We start from the raw sequence: 27,821 nt of genomic DNA, 5'->3' as shown, positions 1-27,821 counted from the left end.
CGGATGATTTTAAGAAATAAAAGCCACCTATACTTGATGGAGAAATGAAAAAATCGCAAGATGCAGAGGCTTGGTTTCTTGGTATGAAGAAATTCTTCTGATTGCATGATTATTCAGAAAACATGAAAGCAAAGATAGCCACTTTTAGTCTCAAAGGTAAGGTGGTTATCTTTTGGGAACACATGAATAATGTCAAACATATACATGAGGAAGATTTGACTTAGCATAAGTTTGAAAGGATCTTCAAGAAGAAGTACTTGTCTGAGAGGTACTATGATTATAGAGCTAAGGAGTTTTATGAGTTGTGGATGGGTTCTATGATAGATGAGGAGTATACCAGCAGATTTTTGTTGTTGTTGAGATATGTGCCTTACCTCAGAGAGGAGAAGGCCAAGGTTCAAAGATTCATCAGTGGATTTCACTTTACATGCAATGATCGAATTGAGTTCGATGGGCCTAGATCATTAGAGGAGGCTATCCGAAAGTTGAAGCATTGTTATGAGCAGTCGAAGCACAAGGTTAAGCATAAGCATGACCTAAAAATAAATGAAAAAGCTAAAGGAAAATGGCCACCAAAGAGAGGAAGACATGAACAAGATGCAAGTGAGAAAGATAATGCAATTCCTTACAAGAGATTCAATACATCTAAGAAAGGACATGTAGAACAGTAGGCTAGAGGTGGTGGCAGGGAACCATTACCGTGTTGGATATGTGGTAAGGATCATAATAAGAGGGATTGGCTATAGTATCATATTGGTGGTAGACCCCAGATCTAAAGTTATCAAGAGGCACATACAGTTGGTGATGTCGGCCATAACATTCCTCAGTTTTATGTAGTTGTGGACAACAGGAAGGAAGCTCATCAGGCATCGATCATTGAGATGGACGGTAAGCTTTGTGATCAAGTTGTTTCTATTTTGATTGATCCTAGATCTAACTATAGTTATATTAATATTGACCTAGTGGATAAGTGCAGTTTGAGAAAAGAAGTGCATGTAGAATCTTGGTTGGTATAGCTGGCTATAGGTACAAATAAGAAATTTCACCATTGGGTAATTTTAGTGCCTAAATCTACCTCAGGCTAAGAAAGGTAGGATCTAGGGTAACATCAAACCATGCTTAACTTGGTAGCTAGCCCTACCAATTCGGGAGAGGGCTCTCTCCTACCAATCTCAGAAAAAGTGATCGATGAGGCTTGATATGACTTGAATGAAGACTAATTTAGGCTAGGTATTTGTGCAAAAGAGTTTGATTGAATTTAAAGATGTTTTTTTGGCTCAAATGGAAAGGCAGTTTTTGGGTCTTGGGAATGAGGCTCAGTTTTGCAGAGGTCTCAATGGGGCAAGGTAGGCAGCTGATTTTGGCACTTCAAATCGAATGAGGTGGAGAGATTAGATAGGTGAGGAGTTGAAGAGGGAAAGAGAAGCCATGGATCCTCTCCAAACAGCTGAAAACATCAAGAAACTAAAGCAAACCTCAAGTAGAGCACTGCAATTTCAATGGATTCTACTTTCACTCTTGTTTGATTTAGTTAGGAAGAAACAATATAGATAATGTCACACATAACACATAATTAAATTCACAAATACAGAAGAAATCACTATACCAAAACAAAATTCCACAGGGATCCCAAAGAGTGTTGCAAACCCTGGTCTCAATTCCTTAGCCAAAATGCTAATATGAATGTATAATGAAGCTCCATACTTTCTCAAGAGTCCAACCATGCTAATCACTGAAAAAACATAAGATATAGAAAAACCATAGCGTATCCTAGCCTCTAGGGGTCGAGCTCACAAGTTTAGGAGCTATTCCAACTAATTCTAAATTGAGAACTAGAAATTAGGCAGTGGAACAGCATGCCTCTAGAAACAAGGGAACTAATTCATTCAGTTTCAAACAACTTTTTAACAGATGAATCTACCTGCATAAGTGAAAATTTGACATATTTACATCATGATCCATAAATGTACATTAAATTACATCAAAATTTTGACATTAAGAAGGTGAAAAAGTCAAACTGGAAAAATCTAGGCGAAAAACATAGTATACTTGGTCAAACTGACAAAATTTTCCCTATGCGCCGCGCCTGATTTCTCTATGCATAGCGCCTGTTTGGAGCCATTTTTCAAGGCCTTCCCGGCGTCCAAATTCGCTCCAAGTGTTATTATTGGAAAGGTTTGTCTGTTTACTTTCCAACCCAAGAGGAATGTTTGAATTTGGCTTCCATTTGCCCCTCCAAAATTTAGTTCTCCCAACACTGCTTACTGTGTGTCAAAATAGGGGCAGAAAGGTCATTTTTTGAGTGTTTTTGACCTTTTTGAGGGCTCAAAACCTGTCAAAATTTCTTGGCCATTGGTAGGCAAGCATATTTTTTCATGCCAATTCCAAAAATGCTGATTTTTTTTCATTTGGAGGCTCCCATTAAAAGCGAGTGCCAGGTGGCCAAGCATGTAGGGCAGAAAATTCTGTGTTTTAGTCCAAAAATTTTAAAAATGCAAAAAGTGTCCCAAATTTTTTGAAATTTGGTTTGAGTCTTCTCCATCAAGTGCTGTGTTGGGCCAAGGAAGCCTCAGCCAATATCTGAAGTCTATCTTGCTCCTTTCACCTCCTCGATGCCCTTTTCAACTTTGCTTTCAAGCTCCTGATTCTTGCCTTGCAGACTTTGTTTCTTGCAATGTAATGATAAGCCATACACCTCAACAATGTCTTCTCCCTGTTGGAATTCTCTAGCATCCTTTCCCAAGTGCAAGTTTGTTCTCTCAAGCCAAGATTCCTATTCATGTTCAATCTCTTGCTTATACCCATGATCACTGTGCCTTTCCATTGTTTTCCTTTGGTTTTGAAAAATGTGGTTGTATATGGATGGTTTTGTGGATAACAGTGTGAAAATATGGTGGAGGAATGAAATGGGTAGAGTGTATGGAAGAGAGTGTAAAAATGTATGTGTGAACAGAGTTTAAGGATGGGAGTAAGAATTTTAGGGATGTGAGTAGGGTTTAGGGATATGGATAGGGTTTGGGAGTGTAGCGTTTGGGAAATTATATGTGGAGAATGGGATTAAGGGGAAAATGTATGAGGGGAGTGGGATTAAAGGGATAGGGTATACAACCATTAGTGCAATGAAGAAAACTAGGGTTTCACCCTAGAAGCTAGGGTTTAGGATAATGGGAATTGGGGATAGGAGTGAATAAATTTAGGGATATGGGGGATAGTGAAATGGGTTAACGAAACTAGAAAAGAAGTGAGGGAATAAAATCTGACGTAGTGATGGAAACAAAAAAAAAATTACAACCCCTAAGCAATCATGTTTTGAAAAAAAATTGCAAGGAGGTAGGGTTTTGAAAATTTTTCACTAAATCATCATAAACATCTTAAGACACACTTTCATTGGCATTTGGAGAGTTGTTGACTTACTTTGGACCGGAGGAAACCAAGAAAATTGAGAATATGGATGAATTTGTGGCAAAAATGGCTTGCAGCTCTATGTGCCATACCACAAAACCAATGTGCCACGCCCCAAACCCAATGCGTCGCGCCACCAAACCCAATGCGCCATGCCCCAAACCCAATGCGTCGCGCCACCAAACCCAATGTGTAGCGCTTTTTGCAGGAGACTTTTGGAGGCCTTACCGGTGTCAAAATTGGGCATGGAATAGCTCGTTGGAAATCATATTGAGTATACTTTCCAACCCAACTAGAATTTTTCAATTTGGAGTTCATTTGCCCTGTCAAAAATCAACTCTTCCAAGACTGGTCAAAATGTGACAAATGAGGCTGCCTCAAGGCAGAGTGCTATTGCAGTCAACTTTTGAAGGTCTTCCTCAACTCCAAATTGAGCTCATGATAGCTCATTGGAAATTTCATTATGTATAGTTATCATTTGACTCATCAAGCAAGTCATTTGGCCAACCAAGCTAGGAGAAGACTTGATTTTCCCAAGGTCACTTCAGAGGTGCATCAATTCTCCTGAGGCAACTGTATTTTTGACATTTCTCCAAAACCATGACATCTGTTTACAAAGTGAAGGAGGTTTTTCTTCCTTTGCCTGTTTTGGACAAAAACCTCTCTCAGTTTTCCCAAATTCATATTTTCCTGCTCAGAAAAATCATTGGAGTAAAACCTATCCTGATGTGTGGAACAGGGGATTTGTCGAAATGAAGCGAAATGAAGGGGATAAGGGGCTTATAAATTCTTGAGAAAGCTTTGGGAAGTAGAGAGGGATGTTAGGAAGTAGGGAAAAGTGGAATTTCAAATATTTATTTTGGGGAAGGGGTCCAAAAGGGCAAAACACAGGTCTAGCCTAGAAAATTGCCAAGTTGTAGCAAGAAACTAGGGTTTGTGAAAAAATGAGGAATTTGAGGGATATCAGTGATGGGAAGTGTTTAATAAAGTACATTAAGGATAGGGGAAAGAGTGTGAACATCAGGATACAAGTTTTGCTAATGATTTGACCATCTAAAAGAAATTGCCTTCAAAACCCTAGGAGAGGGAAATGAACCTTACCTAGGCACAATTGAAGCATGAACAAGGTGTAAAATGACCCATTGGAACCTAAAATGATGATGAAAACCCTCTGAATGATGGCACACTCAGCTGAATAGTGACATGGATCGACAATTGGACAACTTTGAAAGGAGTAAAAGCAAACCCTAGACCTAATACCTAGTGACCAAATTTTGCTTGAAGACTCACTGAAATGACAAAATTTGACCTTGACACCTTAAAATCACTTTGTAAGAGCATGTTTGATCACTGGAGGAAGGCTACAAAGACTGACACTAACATGTAAGAGCTTTTGCATTTGATTTAAATGGTATGCCTACAGAATCATATTTGAATGTATTTCCATTGGGATCATATAGTGTGCTTTTGGGTATGGATTGGCTATACCTTAAGAAAACCAAAGTGGATTGCCTTGACTAGGCCATTGAGTGTGTGGATGATAGTGGGGAAAACAGGACTTTGTAGGGAAAGAAGAAGCCTACATCAATGATGATGGTTACTACTATGCAAGTTAAGCATAGTTGCAGAAAGAGTTGTGTGATGTTTGCAGTACATATTTCTAGTGACAAGGGTAAGGAGGTTGAGGATTCCGATGTGTTGATAAGGTACCCATTTTTGCAGTAGTTTTAGGATGTATTCCCTAAGGACATTATAGAGTTGCCACCTCACAAGGAGGTATAATTTTCTATTGAGTTGGTGCCAGGGGCAGCTCCAGCACCAAAATCACCTTATAGGATGAGCACACCTGAGTTAGTAGAGTTGAAGCTGCAGTTGAAGGAAATGTTGGACAAAGGATAAATCAGACCTAGTGTATTTCCATGGGGCGCACCAGTGTTTTTTGTGAAGAATAAATATGGTATTCCTAGATTGTGCATTGGCTAAAAGTAGCTGAACAAGGTAACGATCAAGAAAAAGTACCCTTTGTCGAGGATTGATGATTTTTTTGATCAGTTAAAGGGAGAAACAATGTTCTCTAAGATTGACTTGAGATAGGGATACCATCAGGTATGCATCAAGGAAGATCATATCTTTAAGACTGCATTTAGGACCAGGAATGGGCATTATGATTTTGTTGTTGTTCCATTCAGTTTGACTAATTCTCCAGCTACATTCATATGTTTGATGAATAGTGTGTTGCATCCATATTTGGATAAGTTTGTTATTATGTTCATTGATGTCATACTGGTATATTCTAAAAATGAGGAATAACATGTTGTACATTTAGCAGCAGTGTTGACATTGCTAAGATATCATCAGTTGTGTGCTACACTTAGCAAGTGCAACTTCTTTCAGACTGAGGTACAATACTTGGGGCATGTTGTCTCCAAGGATGACATAACAGTAGATCCAGAAAAGATAAGGGCTATCATGGAGTGGGTAGATCCTAAGAATGTGGATGAGGTGAGATCATTTATGGGATTGGCAGGTTACTACAAGAGATTCATCAAGAACTTCTCATGCATTTCATATCCTATCATATCATTGTAGTGGAAAGGTAAGAAGTTCGAATGGAAGGAAGAATGTGAAGCTAGTTTTGAGCAGCTTAAGCAGTCGTTGACATATGCACCAGTGCTAAGTATTGTAGATCTGGATGAGGCGTTTGTAGTGTGTACAGATGCTGGCAAGAGGGAACTTGGTGGAGTTATCATGCAAGAATGACAAGTAGTGTGTTACAAGTCATGGAAACTGAATGGGCATGAGAAGAACTATCCAATGCATGATCTTGAGCTAAATCAATTATACATGCATTGAAGATGTGGAGACATTATCTTTTGGGAAGGAGGTTCACATTGATAAGAGATCACAGTGGGTTTAGATATTTGTTTCACCAGCCGAATCAAAATGTTAGGCAAGCTAGATGGTTGGATACCCTTAGTGAGTTCGACTTCGAGATCAAATACATCAGAGGGAAGGAGAACTAGGCGTTGGGTGCAGGAGTTGCAGTTCAGCAATCTCCTTCAACACTTAATTGTCAACTTGGGGCTACATACGCTTAGAGGCATAGCACAGGAAATTCCAAGATTAATGGTATAAACTTTCACCAAATATGTTCCTAACTTCCCTAATTATTTGCATAATCAAATAATTACAAAGAAAATAATACCAAAAAAAATCTGGTTCTGGAATCGAAAGGAAAGTACGTTGCGAAGACTTAATGAAATGAACTTCAAATCAACATAAACAATCCTGATCAGTGAAAGAAAGAAAAACATATATTTGAGACTAAATGTCAGTGCAGTCATAAGACAGAGAAATGATTAGGCTGTGAAGTGCATTTGTCTTTGTTATAATTTTTCCTTCCTGGTCTAATTCATTGTTCCTCCACAGCAACAATGTTCCTGTACTGGAGCAGAGTTCCTACACCGGAAAAATATTCCTGTACTAAAATGATGTTCCTATACTTGAAGCGTGTTCTATTCCTGCATTGAGTATTTTGGCTTTTATACAAGAATTCTAGGTTCGTGTAATAGAGTACTCTGTTCTGTACCGGGGTATCGATCCCTGTACCAAAACAAAGATTCATGTACTAAGAAACAATTATTCTTATACTGAGCTTCCAAATCACTTACATGAAATGTAAAGTGTGCTAACTAGAAATTAACTTGCAAGGAAAACCACAGAAGAGAAATAAATGCATGTAATCAAAATGCTCCTTATCTAATCATTAATCCGAAAGTGAAAAGTACTTCAAAATCCAAAGGAAATCTCTACTGCAACATAAACTTCTTCATGTGGAAATGATCATCCACTCTAAATATAGAGTACTCTTCCTTCCTAGATGAATGTCATGAAATTAACCAGATCTACACTTTTACTGAATAAAGGTTTCAGTTCAAAGGTCCCTTCGCCAAATTCCAGTCTTTAATTGAACTATTCCCACAAGAAATTAATCATAAACATAGATCCTCATTATATAGACAACATTTCATTAACTCTTAGGAAAATTTAATTAAATCAACCATAAGTTAAAGAAAACGCACTTGCATAAAACACATTTGCATACTAAGGAATGAAACACATTTGCATAAGGAAAATAAATCCACTTGCAGAAATAAACACACTAGCAGAAACAACCCTCACTTATACAAATAAAGCACACTGGTGCAAGAAAACCAAAACATTCTTTTGGAAGAAAGGAAAATACTCATCAAAGGAAAGAAATGTTATTCAATCATCAATAAATGAACACACCCACACCTTCACACCTCAGACCTGAGTCACACAATTTATGAAGAAAGTGAAGATTTGTTAGCTACTTAAAAGAAATGAAATACTTCTTTCTCAAATCTTGCATACAAAAATAAATCTAACACACCTTACAAAAGAGGAAGAACGATTTAGGTTGGCTAGGCCCTAGCCAACCATCTCGTTTCCCTATTATGAGATATAGAAAATCAACTGCTCAAATAACACATCACATAAAATATTGGAACAGGAAATGAATAACTAGCATACCTGCTTGTATTAATGATCCAGGTGGATACTGGTGTCCACCCGCCTATTCCACTTGGACCCCCACAATTTTTTTGACAAATGTTTTTATTTATTTATTTATTTATTTTCCATTTCCTTAATTGTAGCACAATTTACTATTTTTGGCAGTTTTTCATGTCCTAAACTTCTAGAGCTGTTTTGAGGTCCTAAACGACATTTTTTTGGCAATATTCATCTGAGTGATTTTATTGAAATTGCATTATCAGTTGTAGTCCTTCGGGAGATCTTTCCAACGAAGTATCATGTGCATCAAATAGAGATAATATGACCAAGTTATGACTCCGGGAAGTTGGGTGCCCAACTAATCCCAATGGGGCCCATAAACTCTTGGTGTTACATCTCCTCGGGTTATGGTTTTGGTTGTTTAGGGTTTTCTCTTATTGTTTAATAATAAAAAGTCCCTTTAGCCTCATTGTAACTCAATTCAGAGGCATGTAGCTGCCACATCTCTTCTCAGAGATAAGCTACCATTGCTCGAGCTAGTCTCATTTCCACTCCGTTTGTAAGCATATTTCATCATTTTATATTAATGAAAGGAAGTGTTATTTTTGTTGCATCTATGTATTTATGGTTATATCTGTAATTTTTTGCATTCATGTTTAAATTAGGATCAGTTAAACTTAGTAACTTCAAATGTACATCGTGGATATCTGGATCCAGCCCAGAAGTATGGCGATACAAAAAGTTACAATATAAGCCAAATTTTCACCAGCATATTGCCACCTAGTTTTACTAGAAAGCCTTATTAAATACATATCATTTGGCTCACAGCCACAATAGAAATCAAAACAAAAGTATAATCTTGGCTTTTGGTTGTTTGAAAAAAATACTAAATTAGGGGTATTCAGTCAAAACCCTCACTTCCATATCCCACATTTTCCTCATGCTCCAAGCCCGACATAATGTTGTTGATCTTTTGGTGAGGAATGTGCATGGATTGCCAAACTAGAGTGTCCTTTGGTGGTGAACCATGTTGATGTTGCCAACTGCCATGAGTACAAGAATGCAGACGGTACAAGAATATTCCTGCACCAACCCCATCTTACTCATCGATTAATACTTTCGCTCTATCAAAATACTTTATGAAAGAAAACATGTAAGTTGCAAAGGAAAATAGCCTATTTAATCTTTTTAATTAGTAATTAAGCTCATATAAACCTTAATAACGAAAATAAGGAAGTTAGTGCAGGAATGAGTGCAAGAATTAGAAGAAGTGCCGGAATAAATAGGTTCCAAGGGTAAAACAAAGGGCTTAGGTAATGTGTCTAGGTAAAATGGAAGTTAAAAATAAGGCAATTTTTATGACCAACACCAGGTTGCAGATGCTCTATGCAAGAAGGTATAGGTAAATAAAATAGAAGATATGAGCTCTTATCAAACAAAGTTACAAGATAGAATTTTGTAAGCAGGTCAGCAAGATGACAAATGCATGGAGATTATGCATAGGTTACAGTAGAGCACAGGTACAAGTGCAGGTACATGTGAAGGTACAGGTGTAGGTATGGGTACAGGTGATTAGGATGCAGAATACTATCTCACAGAAGATGGGTCGGCGAGATTTAGAGTCAGGATTTATGTGTCGAATTATAGTGAGCTCAAGAAGCTTAGTTTGAGAGATTTTCACACGAATCCGTACTCGGGTCATCCAGGATATCAAAAGACATTGACAAAGGTTAGGATGTTTTACTATTGGCTGAATCTGAAGAAGGAAGTGGCAGATTTCATGGCTAGATGTTTAGATTATCAATAGGTAAAGGTGGAATGTAAGCATCCAGGTGGTCTACTACAACCTATAGCGATTCCAGAATAGAAATGGGAGGTCATTTCCATGGATTTCATCACAGGTCTTCGGAGGAAAATGAGTCAGCATGATTCTGTTATGGTCGTGGTTGACAGATTGAGCAAGGTAGCTCACTTCATTCCAGTGAAGAATACATATTTAACTAGTGAGGTAGAACATGTGTTCATCAGATAGATAGTGAGACTACATGGTGTTCCAAAGAATATTGTGTTGGACAGGGATGCAAAGTTCACTTCCAAGTTTTGCAAGGAGCTATTTGCAGGCTTAGGTACAAAGTTGGATTTCAGTATATATTATCATCTGCAGACAGATAGACAGATAGAGAGGGTCAATAGGATCTTGGAAGATATGTTGAGGATGTACATGATGCACTAGTAGAGGAAATGGGAGGAGCATCTTCCATTGGTTGAGTTCACATACAACAATGGTTATCAGGAATCATTGATGATGAGTCTTTTCAAGGCATTGTATGGAAGGAGTTGTAACACTCTGATCAGTTGGAGTGATCCAGTGAATAGGGTACTTATTGGACTAGACATGTTGATGGACCTGGAGTTAGAAATGCAGGTTACAAAGAAGAATCTAAAGGTTATAGGGTATTCAAGGAGTTTCAGGTTAGGGAGCATGTGTATTTGCGAATCAAGCCCAATAAAATCTCTTTGAGGATTGGTTCATGTGCCAAGTTGGAACCACAGTATTGCGGGCATTTTGAGATCCTTGAGAGGATTGGACTAGTGGCATATCAACTTGCACTACCTCTAACAATGAAATTCCATGATGTTTTCCATATTTCATTGCTTAAGAAGTATATAAAGGATGTTGATCATGTTATTGATTGGTCTATATTGCAAGTGGAGCAAGGAGAGTTCTAGCCAGAGCCTTAGTGCACACTGCAGCGGAAGCATATCATGATGAGGAACAAATCCATAGAGCAAGAAAAAGTGTAGTGGAAGCACTTTCGGCCTGAAGAAGCTCTATGGAAAATGGTGGATTTGATGTGGGCCCTATATCCTTCATTGTTTTCCAGTTATGGAAAAGAAGTTTTGGTTTGATGTTGGTATATTTTGGCATATATTTTGCTAATGTTTTGGTATATGTATGTAAATATCACCATGAGATATGATATAAAGCTCAAATAAGTGATATGTGTGTCATGTTATTATGGTCGTTATATTTCCATGTTGTCATGATGTTTTTCTTTGAGCAGGTATTTCATTGTAAATACTGCAACGAGCTAAGTTATAAAGCTTCATGGGCAGTATGTTTTATTTTTAGCGGTTTTGTTGAGGTCTTTGTGTGGTTTAACATCGAGGATGATGTTCCCCAAGGGGGAGGGTTCTGTAACATCCCTGGTGAGCAGTTCATGTAATAAAAGTTAATAAAGACAAAATAATGCCACGGTTAAGGGACACTTATTCCAAGCTAAATGTTGGGCAAAGATATCCTAGTGGGCATCACTAGATGTGTGTTTTGGCTAAAGGAAAATGACAAAGGAAAAGGTAAAGGCATTAAAAGGAAAAAAATCATTTTTGACACATTTATTAATGAAAATAAAGGAAATTAGGAGAAAAATAAGGTGAAAGGTCACAATTTTCATGTGAGGAGGAAATTGAAGGAAAATAATCGAAAATGAAGAAAATAGAGGCCTAATTAATAAAAATGCTTTTGAGGATTAGTTGATAACCTTTTCTCAGTTCAAGTTTGGAGCTCTCTCATTCTTCTCTCTCTCCCTCACTCTTCATCACTTAGAGTTTTCTTGGAGCACTCTAACTTTGGATCAAAGAAAGGAAAGCAATATCAAGTAGCTTTAGTAGGAATACTTGCAGGTAACCTTTTGCATGTGTGATTTCCTAGCTGGTTTGGACATGTAATGCCTTACATGTTGGTGTATGGTTCTCTTGCTGTCAGTGCTATGGTTTTGTTGGGATATGACAATGGTTTTCAACCTAGCCTTGCCTTTTTCTAGATTTCATGGTTTGTTGGGATGTTTATTTCAGTTTTTGAGCTTTGGTTTGCTAGATGGATTTCAGAATCCAAGGCAGAGGTGGTCTCAAGTTCCATTCCCAAATGCCTAGGAATCCCTTGACCAGTTTTGGTGGGATACATGGCAAAGCTTGAGGGAGAAGTATCAGTTTAGGGCCTAGTGATCTAGGTGTGGGTTTCGATAAATATTGGGAGATTGGTCTTGATTTAGGGCCTAGTGATCGGGTTTAGATTGTGGTAAAGCGTGAGACACAAGGAGATGGAAAATTACTCAAGGATAGTGATGGATTCCGGATGACATTCCAAGTTCGGTTTGGTTGTGATCGAAACACTGGTTTCATTGTGATCACAGTTTGATGAGGGTGGAGGTGGTTTAACTTCTAGATTCCCTTGGTTGTTCTTGGATTGGTTGTTATATGAGATTCCACATTCATGCTTGGAATATGGCACGGGGATTACTAGCTAAAAGAGAGATTTGGTTTAGCCATGTCTATGTTCGGGTAGTACGTGGAAGTCTCGAACCTCGTCAGATTTTCCTATGAATAATAAAAGCTAAGTTCTCTTACTTTTGAACTGGTTTATATGTGGATTTAATGGTTGTCATAGCTCTTATATTTATATGGTTTTATGTTAGTTATAAGCATGGTTGAATGACTGGTTTCTAGCATATTTATTTCATGTATTTACTTCTAACTGTTAAATGAATGGATGCAAGACCTAATTAATGATGTACTAGTTCAATTGAGAAGGAGGTGATCCTTTTGGCTATGTTTCGTAGGTTTTATCCATCATTTATGCTCTCTTTTTAGACATTTAGGTTGCATTAATGCCAAGTGTTTGACGGAATGTCAATCTCAGTTGGGGATGCTCAGGCCTAGTCCTAAGGTTGATAGTTATCAACATTGTTATCATGTCTTTAAATGATTCTAAAGGTTGTAACAACTTATGGGCAGAGATCAGGATTCTCGGCTAGAAAAGTGGCTCAAATCTCGGGGTCACGGACACAGGTCTACTGAGAAAATTTTGCAGTCGCTAGCACAAAGGCCTATGAGAGTGACTTTGAGTTGCTAGTCATTGTCTTTCCTATATCGTGAGAGTGAATATGGGTTAAAAGGCTTAAATAATCAATGGGGCTCAGGGACAGGCTATCTAAGTGGTTGACATGTCTCATGAGGGACTTTCTGCTGATGTGGATGGGTTTGTTTGATGGGTTATGTTGATTCCATTTTCTTAAGGTCACCTAGGAGATTGAATCCCTTAGTAACCTCTGTCATCACATGTTTGTCGAGTTGGCTGGTTGCTTGGGTGGACCTGGGAGGACAGGGTGTTACATTGCTTCTCTCTTCCACCGCCTTGCTTCATCAAGTTAAACAATTATGAGGCTTATAAAGGCAACCATGGCCTCATTGGGTACAGAGGAATTCTCAAGGATTGGTTTGGAAATCCACTAAGGATATGTGCTATCAGTTTTCTCTTTACCAGGAATCATGTAGAATAATCTATTACCCTCAAGAGAGGTGTAAGGATTGCAAGAAAATAGTGTTTCCCCAATATTTAGTTGGATTGGGATTCCTAACTAGTAATATCTACAACTCAAGAACTCATCTATGGTACCTCGATGGTTAAAGTGGTCAAAAAATGGTGCTAGAACTTCACGTATCTCACATCCTATGATTTCTTTCCTCCTTCCCATATGTTATCACGTCATATTCTCACAGAACAGGGAATAAGAGTGCAAATATTCTAGCTAATTGGGGAACTCAAGGACAAGATCTAAGCTTCAACTCTGATTAGATAGTGAAAACCCCATTTACTTGACACAGTTAGATGTTGACTATTTTAGAAGAGGATAGGGATTTCCTAATGGGGGTAGATGAACAAAGAAAAAGGGATCATGGGGAGAAATTTTCTTGTAACCCCACCAACTCCCACAATAATTAATGTAGGGGGTGGCATGTCATGCCTCCTCGTGCACAAGCACATGTGGTTTAATGGTTCTTAAATGAGACAAATTTTTAAACTAATCTTCTATTTTTTTACGATGGTGATATGGTGGAGGGACAATATATATTTTCACTGGTGGTTGGGTCATTGGTCTTGCATCCCTATAATTTGTAATGGTTTTTGCTTTATGGTCCCTAGCTAGTCTTAAATGACTTTGTGGTGTAATATGGTGGTATGTAGTTTCTTGGATGGAGAAACCTTCAAAAAAAAAAATCTTTCGCTTTTGTCATTGTGTAGTCTTGGTCAGAGGGGGAGGCAGATTTACACTCATGGAGAGGCTCTTGGGTAGCTCTAGAATTCTATTCTCCTTGCTCTAGGAGGCTACTAGACATTTAATAGCATACCCTTGTTAGAATTTGCAAGGAAACTTCATCCCTCTATTAAAGTTATATCACTGGCTTGGAATTTTTGGTGTTTAGCTACTATTGTTGGGTGTCTTGTTCACTTTCTTGTTCTTTTGGTGTCCACTAGCTTTCCAGCTCAAGGTTGTCTATCAGGAGATTATGCCTCTATCATATATTTCTAATTGTATGACCATTTTCTGTCGGTGGCTTCAGTGGAGGATTTCCTCTTAATTAAGCCTGGTTTGAGTTAGTTTCCTAAGGATTGGTTTAAATTCTACATTTCCTTCTGTGTAGCCAACTTCAAGAAGAGGTTTGTTGCTCTGGTGTTTTGGTGGTGGATTGAAATTTTGAGTGCTCCTCAAATTTTTAGTATCAAGGTGGTTGTTATATGGATCTTTGTAGCAAATTTCGCTCTGTATTTGTGTCTTGAGTCCAAGAAAACCATGCCAAGAGGTTTAACTAGTGAGCTATCTAGAATGACTCTTAATCGAGGTCATTGTAGATGAGGAAGGGAAGAATGTGGGAAGTCCAGCCAAGGCCAACCCAACATGTATTAGGTTGAGGTCCATCATTAGGAGGAGGCTACTAGTTTTAAGGCTACAAGCTCCCTTAGCACCCAAGATGATATTCAAAAACTGGAATGAACAATGAACTAGGAAAGACAATCTCTCTCTGATTCAGAGCTTATTGGAGAAGTATCTCACTGGTTACTTGATCTAGGTGGATCTCCAGACACCAGTGACATGGAAAAAACTCAAAATTCAATGTGGTAGAAAGGAAATTAACTTGATATCATATCGAAGTGCTCGTCGTGCTGATTCCAACGGTGTGAACGACAGTCCAATCTGAGTCCGGATGAAGGAGATAGAGGTAGTCAAAGTTGGGTTGACTTTTGATGACTTGGCAGGATTAATGAAGGCACAATTTAGACTTTTTCCAGCGGACAGAATCCGGCCAACTCCGGCCAGATTCTGGGCAAAATTGTTGCCTTGTTAAAAAGACTCCTTCGGTAAAAAACAGAATTTTCAAAATTTGCATAGTTTGTTTTAAAAGAACAAAAAAAATATAAAAAAGGGGGTGGCGGGCCACCAACCCCGCCACCCCAACCCATACTTGTAACAGCAATGTTAATGATGGAGGGGCGGGCCATGACCCCCGGCCCATCCCCCCATCCCACGGAACAAAAAAACAACAAACGGGGTGGGCGGCCATGACCCTGCCACCCCACAACCCTCATAACAATCCATGGAACCACATAAAGTAAAAGGAAAGGGAGTTGGTTGGGCCAGTCCTTGGGGCACGGACCCGACCCCGAAACATGAAACAATCAAACTACACATTGGAGGTGGGTACAGTGGGTAGGCCACCCAAGGTGGGCCCGACCCAAGGCGGGCCCGACCCAACCAATTTTTTTAAAATTTAGTAGTGGTGTATAAAAAAAGGAGGCGAGGTTTGACCTCCCGAGCTCCTCCCTCATAACTAGATACCTAGCCAGCTCAGCCAATCGCTAATTTGGGAAAATCCACTAGCAATTTTTTTTTAAATGCAACTTATAGGTGTGCCTAGGGGCAAGAGGTAGTTCATGCAGTTTGAGGCAGAATTTTGCAAGAGGGCCGAATATTAATTTTGTCAGATTTTGAAAATTTTTATACGGTTTTAGCATTTCTCGATGCCACGAACACAATGGTGTTGTCCGTTTCTCCGTCAGAGTTCTACATTTTTCGGCCATTTCTCAGTATGGAGGTATAAAAATCCTTGTTTTTGTAATTGATGCTTGTACTCTTCCTTCTCATGCCACTTAATGAATGAAGGCCTCGCCATTGATCGAGCAGGGCCCGAAGACATAGTCCAAGTCGGACGAACTCCTTTATCAAGTTCTGTTGTCTTCTTTCATGCTTTATGTGTTTCTCCTCTTCTCTCATGTGCCCATTAAATTTCTACGTTAAGCTACATTTTATGCGTGTAATTCTTTAACACATCTATAAGAAAAAGATCTTGGATCATTACTGGACCATGATCACACTAAGGGGAGGAGATCTCAATACATCCATTGAGTCACTTTACATTGGGAGCTAAAGACATTTATCGGTCAAGTTTTCAAGGAAAAAAATGAGGACTGTAGTGAAATTATTGCTTTCCTTAATGTCCTTCAAAGAAGCTAATGGCAGATGCGAGACAATTTGGCACGTTTGGAGGTTGGCTTGAACCATCTAGATGCTCGCTTAGAGCATCTATAGTGGCACATTCAATCCAAATTCCCTCACCCTCCACCCCAAGCATCCAGCCCAGTATATCCAACATTAGTAATGCCTTATGGTGTTTGATGGCTAAAAGATGTGTGCAAATCTTGTCATTTCACTCGTTTATGGGCTCTCTTTTGTTTTATATATCTCAACGTTTTCTCGCTTGTGTTAAAATTCTGATGAATCACCAATAAACCTAGTAGGAGTGAGAATGACCGAATTTTGAAAAACTACACATAATTATGTCGCTTTTTGTCTTAATGGAAATTATTGTGACTTACAAAAAGAAATTAATAATTTAAAATAAATTTAAAATTTAGATATTTTTATGGTTTTTATTTTTTATTTTCAACCATATAATATTTAGCATAAAGTAAATGTTTAGATGTTTATTATAAGCTAGTAGTGTTTACCAAACATTTAATTTATATGATTATCCCAATTTTAAATGATATTTGTATTATAATTTTCAAACCATATTTAAATATCACTCTACAATTTGTTACACAATATTGAGTTTTATTCAGTTTTGATTCTCAGGCAAGGCGGATTTTGTTGTCTAAGGTATCCAAAGCACTAGAAGAGAGAAAAGACAATTCTAATGGAGTACCCAAAAGTAGCTTACTAGCCAGAGTATTAGATGAAGAAGAAAACATAACGGAAGAAATTATGGGCGATGTCATCGTTTCTCTACTTTTCGCTGGAATCGAAACAACAACCAAGATAATGTCATTCATTGTACATTTTCTTACTGGCTGTCCTAAAGACCAGGAAACACTCACATGGGATGATTACAGATCAATGTCTTTCACTAAATGTGTGAGTACATTTTCCACCCAATTCTCTAAGAGTTTGATTGTGAAAATATGATGAAGAAAGCTGTTTAATGATATTGTTATACCCACAAGTGAAAAATTATAACAGATTATTTCTTCTATTGAACTGGTTAAATAATTTTGTTAGGAGAGTTACTTGAATCCTTTGGAGAACTTAAATCTTTTATTAAAATAATTATTTTATTTTTGAATTCTAGAACGCTTGGAAGGTTAAAATGTTAGGGAAGTCACATATAAAATATTAATGGGCATAAATGGGTGATATTATGATCTTTGGGATTTGAAATTTTTGGTTGAATATTAAAATATATAAATCGACCTAATTATAATTTTTCACTTGTTTTTAAAATTTAAAATGGTTTTTTAAAGAAAAAGAGAAACGATCAATTTTAATTTAATTCTACATGCACTTAATCTTCATATATTTGAATCTCTATATATTTGAGAAATAAAAAAACACATGAAAAAAACTTTTTTTTGGAAGAAAGAACTTTTTAGTTATTTCTGGCTTAAAAATATGATTAACGAGTATTTAAATTCAGAATCTAATTCTTGAAATCTAAGTAATTTTATTTTTTTTTCTTTTAAAAAATATTTATTCCAAGATAAGATGATGATTACTACTATTTCTATTTAGAAAACAGTTTTTTCTTTTTATAGTCGTCAGTTTGAGGTAGTTCAATTGGCAATAGCAATGAAAATAAAGCCTTCACAAACTAAGATCAAAAGTCTTCACAAACCAAAAAATCTTGGGTTTAAATATTATGCTATTCCATAATCTTAATCCTACCAGACTTAAAAGAAAAAAAATCTTGGGTTTAAATATTGTGCTATCCCATAATCTTAATCCTACCAGACTTAAAAAGAAAAAAACTATTATACTCATAGTTTAATTTCATATACCTAATTAACTTTTATTCTTTTTAAGGTTATCAATGAGACACTTCGCCTACGAGGCATAGCTACAGCTCTCTTCCGTGAGACTACAGAGGATGTTAAGTTCAACGGTAAAGCTGATGTTAAATTTCTGTCTTCTGTCTACAAGTAATTACCTGTTCAGGATCCTTATGATTCTAACTTTTACCATTATCATAATTTGTTTTGGCAGACTATGTTATTCCCAAAGGCTGGTGTGTAGTGCCATATCTACATGCAGTTCATGTTAATGAAGAATTTTACAAGGATGCTCTGAGTTTCAATCCATGGCGTTGGCTGGAGCCCGACGCAGTAAGTTTGAATTCAATCATGTATATCACCTTGCAAAGCTAATTGGATTAGATATATTGAATAGTGTGTGATATTTCCACAGGAAAACAAAAACTGGAGAAACAGTGAAGTTTTTCTTCCATTTGGAGCAGGAGGTCGATTCTGTGCGGGAGCAGAACTTGCTATGCTTGAGATCTCTCTGTTTCTTTATTATTTTGTCAGTAAATACAGGTACACAAGTTAGAATATTACTTTTTTCACCAAATAATGATTCCATTTCAATTTATAACTCAGACTTTCATAATAATTTGGGACTTAAAAATTATGGGTTGTGTCACAACTAGCTGATTCCTTTGGATTTAAATTTTTAAGATTTTATGTAGGTACTAAATTAAACCAAACTTTGATTGTATTATGCAGTTGGGATCAGCTGAAAGAAGACAGGCCCTCTTACTTTCCGATGGCCAGAATGGTCAATCGATTTCCAATACATGTCAAAGAGAGGAGACAGTGACAAAAGGCTACATGCATCTTGTCCCAACCATTCCCATGAGAAATGCTTAAAACTTATTTATAAAGCATATCGTGGTAAAATTTATTTATAAAATTTATGGTGGTAATTGAATGTTTTTTTGTTGGAAGTTATATTTCCATATTATATGTAGTTGTCATTGTTATTTCTTAAGTCGTTAGTTTAGAAACTATTGACTCCGATGTAATGAATTAAAATCATTATCTAGAAGTGTTGAAGACACTGTATAATTTCCTATATATAATTGTTATAATGAATATCAACTCAACTCAACCCTGACTTTTAGATGAGTAAGTGTAAAATTTGTGTTGTGCCAAACCTCTCAACTCAACCCTGACTTTTAGATGAGTAATACTGTGTACATAGAATGGTCTATCGTGTAAGATTTTGAGAATTATTGTGTAAGATTTTGAGAATTTTTTGTGATCCTGTCTGTGTACATCTATAGATCTGAGTGTGAGAAGAATAGATGAATGTAAAGGTGTATTGTTCTTCTGAGCGTAAAAAGAAAACTGATTACTGTGTGATCCTTTGGCCTAGAAATTCATATACTGTGGAGTCGCAACTGCAACTTGTGATGATTGTCTAATCTCTATTTATACATCTCTGCTATGCGTGATTTTGACTGTGGGTGATTCTGATCGTAAGAAATCAGATTTTTTAGTGGCTGATGGAATTAAAGGCGCGTTAGAGTCACGTTTCTTGTTAGGTTCTTTAATTTCATGATTGTGAGTTGGGAATTCGTTTCAAAACAGAAACTCACATCACCATTGATTTTCTGAAGGAGCCGCTCAATTCTCTGAAGGAAGACCCAGCTTTCCGTTTTGACTGTCCAAATTCGTAGGTGGGAGGTTTTCCCATGCCCTTTGGCATGATTTTCAGCGCACAGTGCGTACGAACTGCATTTGGGAACTCGCTGGATCAGAGGTAGATGCTTGCAGAACCATCATCCAATGTTTTACAGGTACTCTTCTCAGATGGTGGGAAACTGAATCTTCTCCTAAACTTATTGAGACCATGGAAGCAGAAGTGCTCAAGGATGAAAAAGGAGATGTTATTCATAATCCTGATGGTACTGTAATCAGCAATATGATTGGTGCGCTAACATCAATGATTCTAGAACATTGGTGTGGCTGTGAGACAGAAATTGCCAACAAACATGAGGTCATTTTGATGAACCTCAAATGTCATAAGATGTCTCAATTTGATGATTTCCATAGAGATTGGATGCAGCGAATCTATGAGGTGAAAGATTCCAAAAACTTGCTCTGGAAGCAGGTATATCTAGCTGCTCTACCCTCTAGATTTGTTGACTATATTAGATTGCAAGAAATTTTTCAGTTACCTTTTGAGTCTTATACATGGGGAGAAATTTATTCCCTTATTACAAAGACACTGGTAAGTCTTTGTACCAGCTCGAAGGTAAACAAGTCTTTGGAAAAACTGTCCAGACTGCCAGATAGAAAGTCCATTTGCAGCAAATATGGACTGACAATAGATGACCCATTGGTCAAAAAGAGAAAGTCTAGGAAGAGGGCCAAAAGAGAATTCAAAGAGACTTTCTACAAAAATCGAAGGGATTATCCAAAAAATAAAAGGAAGTATTCTACAAGGGATAAAAGCCATAAAAAGAAGGGCCACTACAAATATATCCCAAAAACCCATTATTATACTCCTTCTGACATCCACCTGCATACATCCAAGCAAGAAAAATGGAACAAAATTACTTGCTGGTTGTGTGGCCAGACTGGACATACAGCTTCAAGATGTCCCCAAGGCGAAGAATCAAAGCTTAATAAGGGAAAAAAGACAGCTGTTTATGCTCAAAAGGCTAAACAGGTTAAGAAAGAGCATTCAGGCCCAAGCTTTTGTCTGAGATGTAAATCAAAGACCCATGCTACAGAAAGGTGCCCAAATCTTATTATCAAAGACTCAGCTCAACAGCACCAATTAGAGGAATCGTCTCTTGATTCTTTTAGCACTTCAGAAGAAGAATTTCAAGTTAATATGGGCCAGTATACTGATTCTGAATCATCTGAATGTTCTTGCTATAATTCAGAAGAATGTGCATGTCATATATTTTATGAAGATGACTCTGAATTTTTGTACAGTTCCAGCGAAGAAGAAGAAGAAAGAACAAAGCTTCCTAAAGAAAAAGTCCTAATGGCATCTGCTGAAGAAGAGGCAGAAATGAAGATTTTATCACATATTAGGACAATGGAAGAAGGACCCATGAAGAACCGTCTGATAGAAGCACAGATCAGCTTAAAACAAAAGCCTCAAAAGAATCAGGTAAGATACCTTTGTTTGTCGATGCATCCTATGAAAGGAACACTAAGTCTTTCCAAATGCATCACCAGAAACCAAGGAAAGTAAGATCCCTGACTTTGGGAGAAGTGAGTGGTGAAATTCACCAAATCAAAGCAGAGATTTCTGCAATCAAAGCTCAAATTGCAGAAATTAAGAAAGGCAAGGACATTCAAGAAGAAAAAGAAGAAGAATCCTGGAACACAACAGCCCATAGCCAAGAAATTCAAGTTGCTGAAGGAAGGTCAGACCCAAATTTTGGCTTTCAAGATATGAGATTGTTTACCATCACATATCAGCAACATCATGTCAAGGTAAAAATCTGTATCCAAGGCCAGATATTTTTCATGACTGCATTATTAGATTCTGGTGCAGATATTAATATTCTTAATGTCAGAAATGTTCCAGCAAAATATTGGGTCTCTGCTGAAAGAGAAGTTGTAGGCCTAGGAAATAAGAAACTCAAATATGAAATTCCTAGAGCTTCACTATGTTTTGATACCCACTGTGTATACATGAAATTTGCCATAGCAGACATCCCTGTTGATTGTATATTAGGGAATGTCTTTTTAGCTGCAGTAGAACCTCATGGGTCAGCCAGGTTGAAAGGAAGTAAAGCTGGTTATTTTATTTCTGTACCCACATCTAATGGTAGAAGAAAAAGAATTGAGCTTCCTTATGTTTCAACCCCAAGAGTTTCTACAATGGTTCAAGCCATGCAGAAATTAGACAAAGCAGAATCTTTGCTATTAGATCTTAAAGATCTAAAAAGCACATTGAGAGTAGAAGAACAGCTGAAACTACCTCAAATTAAAAGAAAAATCCAAGAACTGAAAGAAAAGATAGAAGAAAAATGTTGTTCAGAAGAACCAAATGCTTTTTGGCACAAAAAGCAACATACCATTAAGTTGCCCTATAAAGAAGGATATACAGGAAAGCCCTGTAAAAGCAGAGCAATCCCTATGAGCCAAGAATACAGAAAACTATGCCAAAAAGAAATCCAGCAATTGCTCAACAGAGGATTGATCAGAGAATCCACTAGCCCCTGGAATTGCTATGGATTCTATGTAAACAAAAGAGCTGAACAAATTAGAGGTATCCCTAGACTTGTGATAAATTACAAGCCTCTAAATTCAGTTTTGGCCGATGATACTTATCCCATTCCACATAAAGGAGATTTGATCAGGAGACTTGCAGGAGCCAAAATATTTTCAAAATTTGATTTAAAAGCAGGATTTTGGCAAGTTGCCATTGATGAGGGAGATAAGTTCAAAACTGCTTTTAGTATTCCTGCAGGGCACTATGAATGGAATGTCATGCCTTTTGGTCTTAAAAATGCTCCTTCAAAGTTTCAAAAGGTCATGGATGATATTTTCAAGCCATATTTTGATTGGCTACTTGTATATATTGATGATGTTTTAATTTTTTCCAAAAATATTGATGATCACTTCAAACATGTAAATATTTTCATGAAGTTGGTCAAGAAAAATGGGCTTGTGCTTAGCAAAAAGAAAGTAGAAGTATTTCAGACTTCTATAAAGTTCTTAGGCCACCAGATTTCCAATGGACAAATCTCTCTGCAACAACATGCCATTGACTTTGCAGACAAATTTCCAGATGTCTTAAAAGACAAGACACAACTGCAAAGGTTCCTTGGCTGCCTAAATTATGTAAGCAGCTTTTATCAAGACTGTGCCAGTGACAGAAAAGTTCTCAATAAGCGGCTTGGCAAAAATCCCCCTCAATGGTCAGACGCCCATACCAGAGCAGTGCAAGAAATCAAAGCAAAGGTAAAGTCTTTGCCTATACTGTATATAGCAGATGATGAGGCATTCAAGATAGTTGAATCTGACGCCAGTGACATAGGCTAGGGTGGGATTCTAAAACAAAAGGTTGACAAGGAAGAACAAGTGGTACAGTTTGCCTCAGGAGTATGGAATCCAGCAGAACATAATTACTCTGTTATTGAAAGAGAAGTGAAAGCTGCATGGAATTGCATCAGCAAGTTTGCAGTATATCTAATAAACAAACATTTTCTTCTCAGAACAGATGCGTCAGCAATGAAGAAAGTCCTATCCAAGGACATCAAGAAACCAGAAGAAGCAAAGTTTGCCAGATGGCAGGCGCTCTTTGCAAATTTTGATTTTTCCATTGAGCACATCAAAGGAGAGGAAAATTGTCTTCCTGACTTTCTCAGCAGGGAATACCTTGAACAAAACACAGCACATATCATGATGATTATTACTGAGTGGGACCAGCACCAAAAACAAGAAGTCTTGAGAACCATTCCAGATAATCAAGACTGGGATACATACAGGGACAACTGGAGACCCACATGGCAATTAAGGAACACAAAAGTCCTTGATGCCAACTTGCAGCCTCACACTGATCTACAACACTATGTACCTGAAAGAAAGGTGTACCCAAAGGGCAGAAAATGGATCCATGATATGATGTATGACAAAGCAAAAGCAGATGCTAGAACAGTAAGAAGGGCCCTGGAAACAAATTTTCATGACATTGGAGGTATCTGGCACCATGGAGGTCGTGACACAGGAATCTATGAAAGCTATTATTGCATCTACCGAACCAGAGACTTGTGGATCAACCAACCCCAAGTCCAACCATGTGCTCGATGGCCCAGAAATGATCCCAAAGTAATGTTCCCTGACACAGTTTATGATTTTTCAGATTATAAAAAGCTGTGGTGGGACTTCATGAATATTGATGACAGAGAAGAAACCCATTACACAAAGTTGAAATTCAGTACAATGGCAGCATCCCAGAAAAATCTACAATGTGAATGGTTTCAGAATTGGTGGACAGATTACGGAGTGAACAGAACAGCCATGGACCCAGTATATCATGAAGGATATGAAAGAAAATACTGTTACAGATGTTTTGAGTACAACATCGGGGAATGTTTTCATCGCATATACAACACAGTCAAAGAAATGACAGCCCAAGAGTGGGATCCTTTTCACATGACAAATTATTCCCTCCAGGAATACATGAGAGAGCACTTAGAATGGTATGTCCTAACCAAAGTCCAGCATCAAATCATACTGGGTAAACCCATGATAGTCCGAAGGATTTATACAAAGGCATGTGATGATCTACTTTATAAAAGAAACAGATTCCCTGATCTGACTGTATTTTGATTACGTACCAGTCACAAGGGCTTAATTGTGACCAGAGTTCCCGTGGGCTTTACTGTTTAAAAGCTTCCACAGTGTAAATATTCTTATCTAGTCTTTTCCCGTGGGCTTTTTGTACAAAAGTATCCACTGTGTAGATAGCCATAATGTCCGAATCTACTTTACAGACTATATCTCATGCGTTACCCGAAAGCAATTATTCGGTCTGTTTTAAGGACCCGAATATTTGTGCGGACGTCGCTCTGATAAAGACTGAAAAGAAATGATTCTTTAAGCTTTAAGTCATTTCTGTCCGACCAACAGTAATGTTTGTCCCCCCTTCTCATCCTATATAAGAAGGGTAAGGTTCATTTGTTGGGCATCGGCATTTGAAGAGTCTTGTGTGTGTGTTTGAGTCGAGTGTTCTCCTGCTCTGCATCTGCGGACATCCAGTCTGATCTGCTTGCAACACGAGAAATCACTCAAAGTCCTTAGTTGGTTTGAGAAGCCTGCGTATCAGTGTGCTCGGCACTGATAAGAACCTAAAGTGGCCGAACCATTAGAAGAGTCAAGTGTTTGGGTGTTAAGTCTGATTCTGAGACAGAGCCTATACCTCGCCAGAAGCTTCCGGTAGTAACTTGCTTAATTTTGAGCTGTGAAAAGTCCGGTAAATGCGAGATTAGTCTATCTCTGTATAGAATCCATTTCTATAAAAGCTCTGTGAGCATCCTGTAAGAATTTTCTCCATTCTGAAATAAAATGAGTATGCCATTCTGTTATTGAGTACCTCTGTGCATTTAAAAGTCCGCTGTGGTAGAAGTTTTCTCTGTGCTTTCATCCCAAGTTCGCAGGAAGTTCGCGAAAAGATCGAAGGGACACCAAGGCCATTTGAAGGCGTGGACGCGTTGTTGAGGTCGTGAGAGTGTGAAAGATCCAAGTAGGTTCACCACTGGTTCATCAGGAGTTGGCTACCAGAGAAATACGAAGAGACACAGAGAAAGAGCAAGCTCGTGACAGGAGCCCCTGCTAGAAATTGGTATCAGAGCCAGTAACGTCTGGTTCTAAAGGTTGGTACTCAGATCCATATTGTTTTAAGTAAGAATGGAGCCATTCAGAAAGTCTGTTTCTTATCGAGATCTTGAAGAAGATGATTCCCATTCAGAAGAAAATCCTCTTAAAGAAATGTTTGAAAATAGTTCAAGTAGAACCTTAAACTCTGCAGAACTTACTTATGAGGAATTTCAGCCTTCTGCAAGATGGGCTTTACCAGATATAACACCCTCTGAAGTCTATAGTGATTTAGCTCCTTTCCATCTAATTGCTGCATCTAGAATTAGCATTAAAGAGTCTGTTAGTCAAGTCCAGGAGAACTCTGAGAGTATTCAGACAATACCACTGCTAAATCCGCTGGCCTTACAAGCAGAAGCAAAAAGGTTAAAGACAAATTATCTACATCTTGGTTGCATTCAGGTTGGCATCAATCCTTTGGTCCATAAAGGATTAAAAACATTTGTGCTTGCTACTGTTAGAGACCTAACGCACAACAGATATACAGATTCAATAATCGGTGGAATTGTAGCCCCTTTGTCTGATGGCCCTGTATACTTTGATTGTTTCCCAAACTTTTCCATATATGTGTTTGATGAAACCATTAAAGATATCTTACAACTGCAAATCCATACTACGGGTTTTGATATGAAGAGAAAGAGGAACAATATAGCCATCCAGACCAAAGCCTGTTTCAGACATACCAACACTTTATGGCCAGCAATCCGTCATACTCCCAGTCGAGATTCCAAATCAAGTGTGGTAGTCAAAACTGACCCAAAGAACCAAAAGATTGAACATCTATTGATAAAATGGGAAGATCTGCAATTCCCTGAACATTGGGTTGTAAATTACTCCAGGCCACAAATTCCCCGAAATATCACTTCTGCCAACATAACTGAAAATGCTTCCAATGCAGTCATATCCTTTCCTCGCAGGTCAACTATTGATCGGAGAAGAATAGACGCTGCTTGTAAAACATCCAAATACTACAGAGATCCTTCCACTGTCGATACCGCCTGTTCATCATCATCCTTTTCTTCTTGTAAACATCCACAGCTTTTCGAATTAGCTCAGCTTGTTAATTTTTCTTCTTTACAAGTAAAATGTCCAAATTGTACAAATGTCATAAATCTGTTGACCCTAGCCGAACAGAATGTTCATCTGCACCATAATCCTCGCACTGGTGTTGCTCCTCCATCCACTTCTATCAGCTCATGCCCGAATCCTAAATGTTCTGATATTCCTTTCCCACATGAGCCTGAGCCCGATTCAGATCATGTTCTCATGATCCATTCAATAGAAGAAGAAGACCCTAGGCTTACTCAGATGATTTGCTTAATGAGACCAGCACAGCCAAGGTATGGGTTGGGGAAACTTGAACAATCAGAACTGATTCCAGAATGCAGATTCAAACAGATTCCTTCTGACTGTAAAAAGCCTGTAGTCATGGAAATGCATAAGTTTTTTGCACTTATGGATGGATGCTTAAAATCACAAATCAGTTCTAAATGGATGAAAGAAATGTTGAATTGGGATTTGTATACAAATCCTCAAGCAGATGAATTTGACCAAGGATATACCCCAGATCAGAAAAGAAAGTTAGCAACAGACTGGAAACACTATATGGAAGTAAATAGTGTTTGGATATCCTTCTACTCATGGAAAGATAAAATTGCTCCTATAAATGTTTTAACTGGTGCTATTTCTAGCAGTATGACTGATAAGCATGGATGGACTGCAATTGATGGATCCACAGTTGAAACCCCTACTACTTTTCCCCCATATAAAGGAATCATCTTGGGAGAAAAAACAAATGCAGCCAAAGCCATCCCCCTGGTTCAAAAAGATGATAATGCCTTAGGAATTGATGGTAGAATTCAAAAGGCTAGTGAACAGTTAAATTGGACCAATACTGCTCTAAAGGGTCTAGAAATGAATATGGCTAAAGCAGAAGATGTAAAGAAGCAAGTAGATATTGTACAGTCTTCTCTCAATTGTGTAAATTCTTGTTTGAATAATTTACAATTTGATTCCAGCATGACTTGTTCTTACACCAAGGAATCATTGAATAAGATTGAAGAAATAGGAGAAAACTTAGTTGGACATATTGATGTAACTAAGACACTCCTTACTGGCTTAAATGAGAAATTTGAAAGGATGCAGGTCACAAAATGTACGCAATAACCACCATTAATTTTGTCGATTTGAATCCGCGCCTTTGGCATAAATATCTCAAGTTAATACAACTACAAAATGCAACGTCTCATTGGGAGTAAAAATAAAGCCAAAGTCAAAGCACATATAGATCGTTGCAGCGTTCATGATTTTGATAATGGGCTAATCGATATCACATGTGGAAACCTAGTATGGCTCATAATTA

At 37.8% G+C, this 27,821-nt stretch overlaps 1 protein-coding gene across 1 annotated transcript in view; it reads left to right on the top strand.

Annotated features, from left to right (window-relative positions):
• The window catches only part of LOC149209004 (abietadienol/abietadienal oxidase-like), a 62,032-nt gene extending 38,907 nt beyond the window's left edge, over positions 1-23,125 (top strand). Inside the window, exons 4-7 of the mRNA XM_089398490.1 lie at positions 18,138-18,216; positions 18,318-18,436; positions 18,519-18,646; positions 22,933-23,125. Of these exons, the coding sequence (XP_089254616.1) occupies positions 18,138-18,216; positions 18,318-18,436; positions 18,519-18,646; positions 22,933-23,125 (519 nt within the window). The remainder of the gene's footprint in view (positions 1-18,137; positions 18,217-18,317; positions 18,437-18,518; positions 18,647-22,932) is intronic.
• The last annotated feature ends 4,696 nt before the right edge of the window (positions 23,126-27,821 follow it).

The sequence above is a fragment of the Pinus tabuliformis genome, chromosome 1_2 (assembly GCF_031772625.1).
Source record: "Pinus tabuliformis cultivar Carrire ecotype Pingquan chromosome 1_2, CPIR1, whole genome shotgun sequence".
NCBI lineage: Eukaryota > Viridiplantae > Streptophyta > Pinopsida > Pinales > Pinaceae > Pinus > Pinus tabuliformis.
The sequence above is the reverse complement of the archived record's forward strand: the minus strand, read 5'-3'. Positions and strand labels throughout refer to the sequence as shown.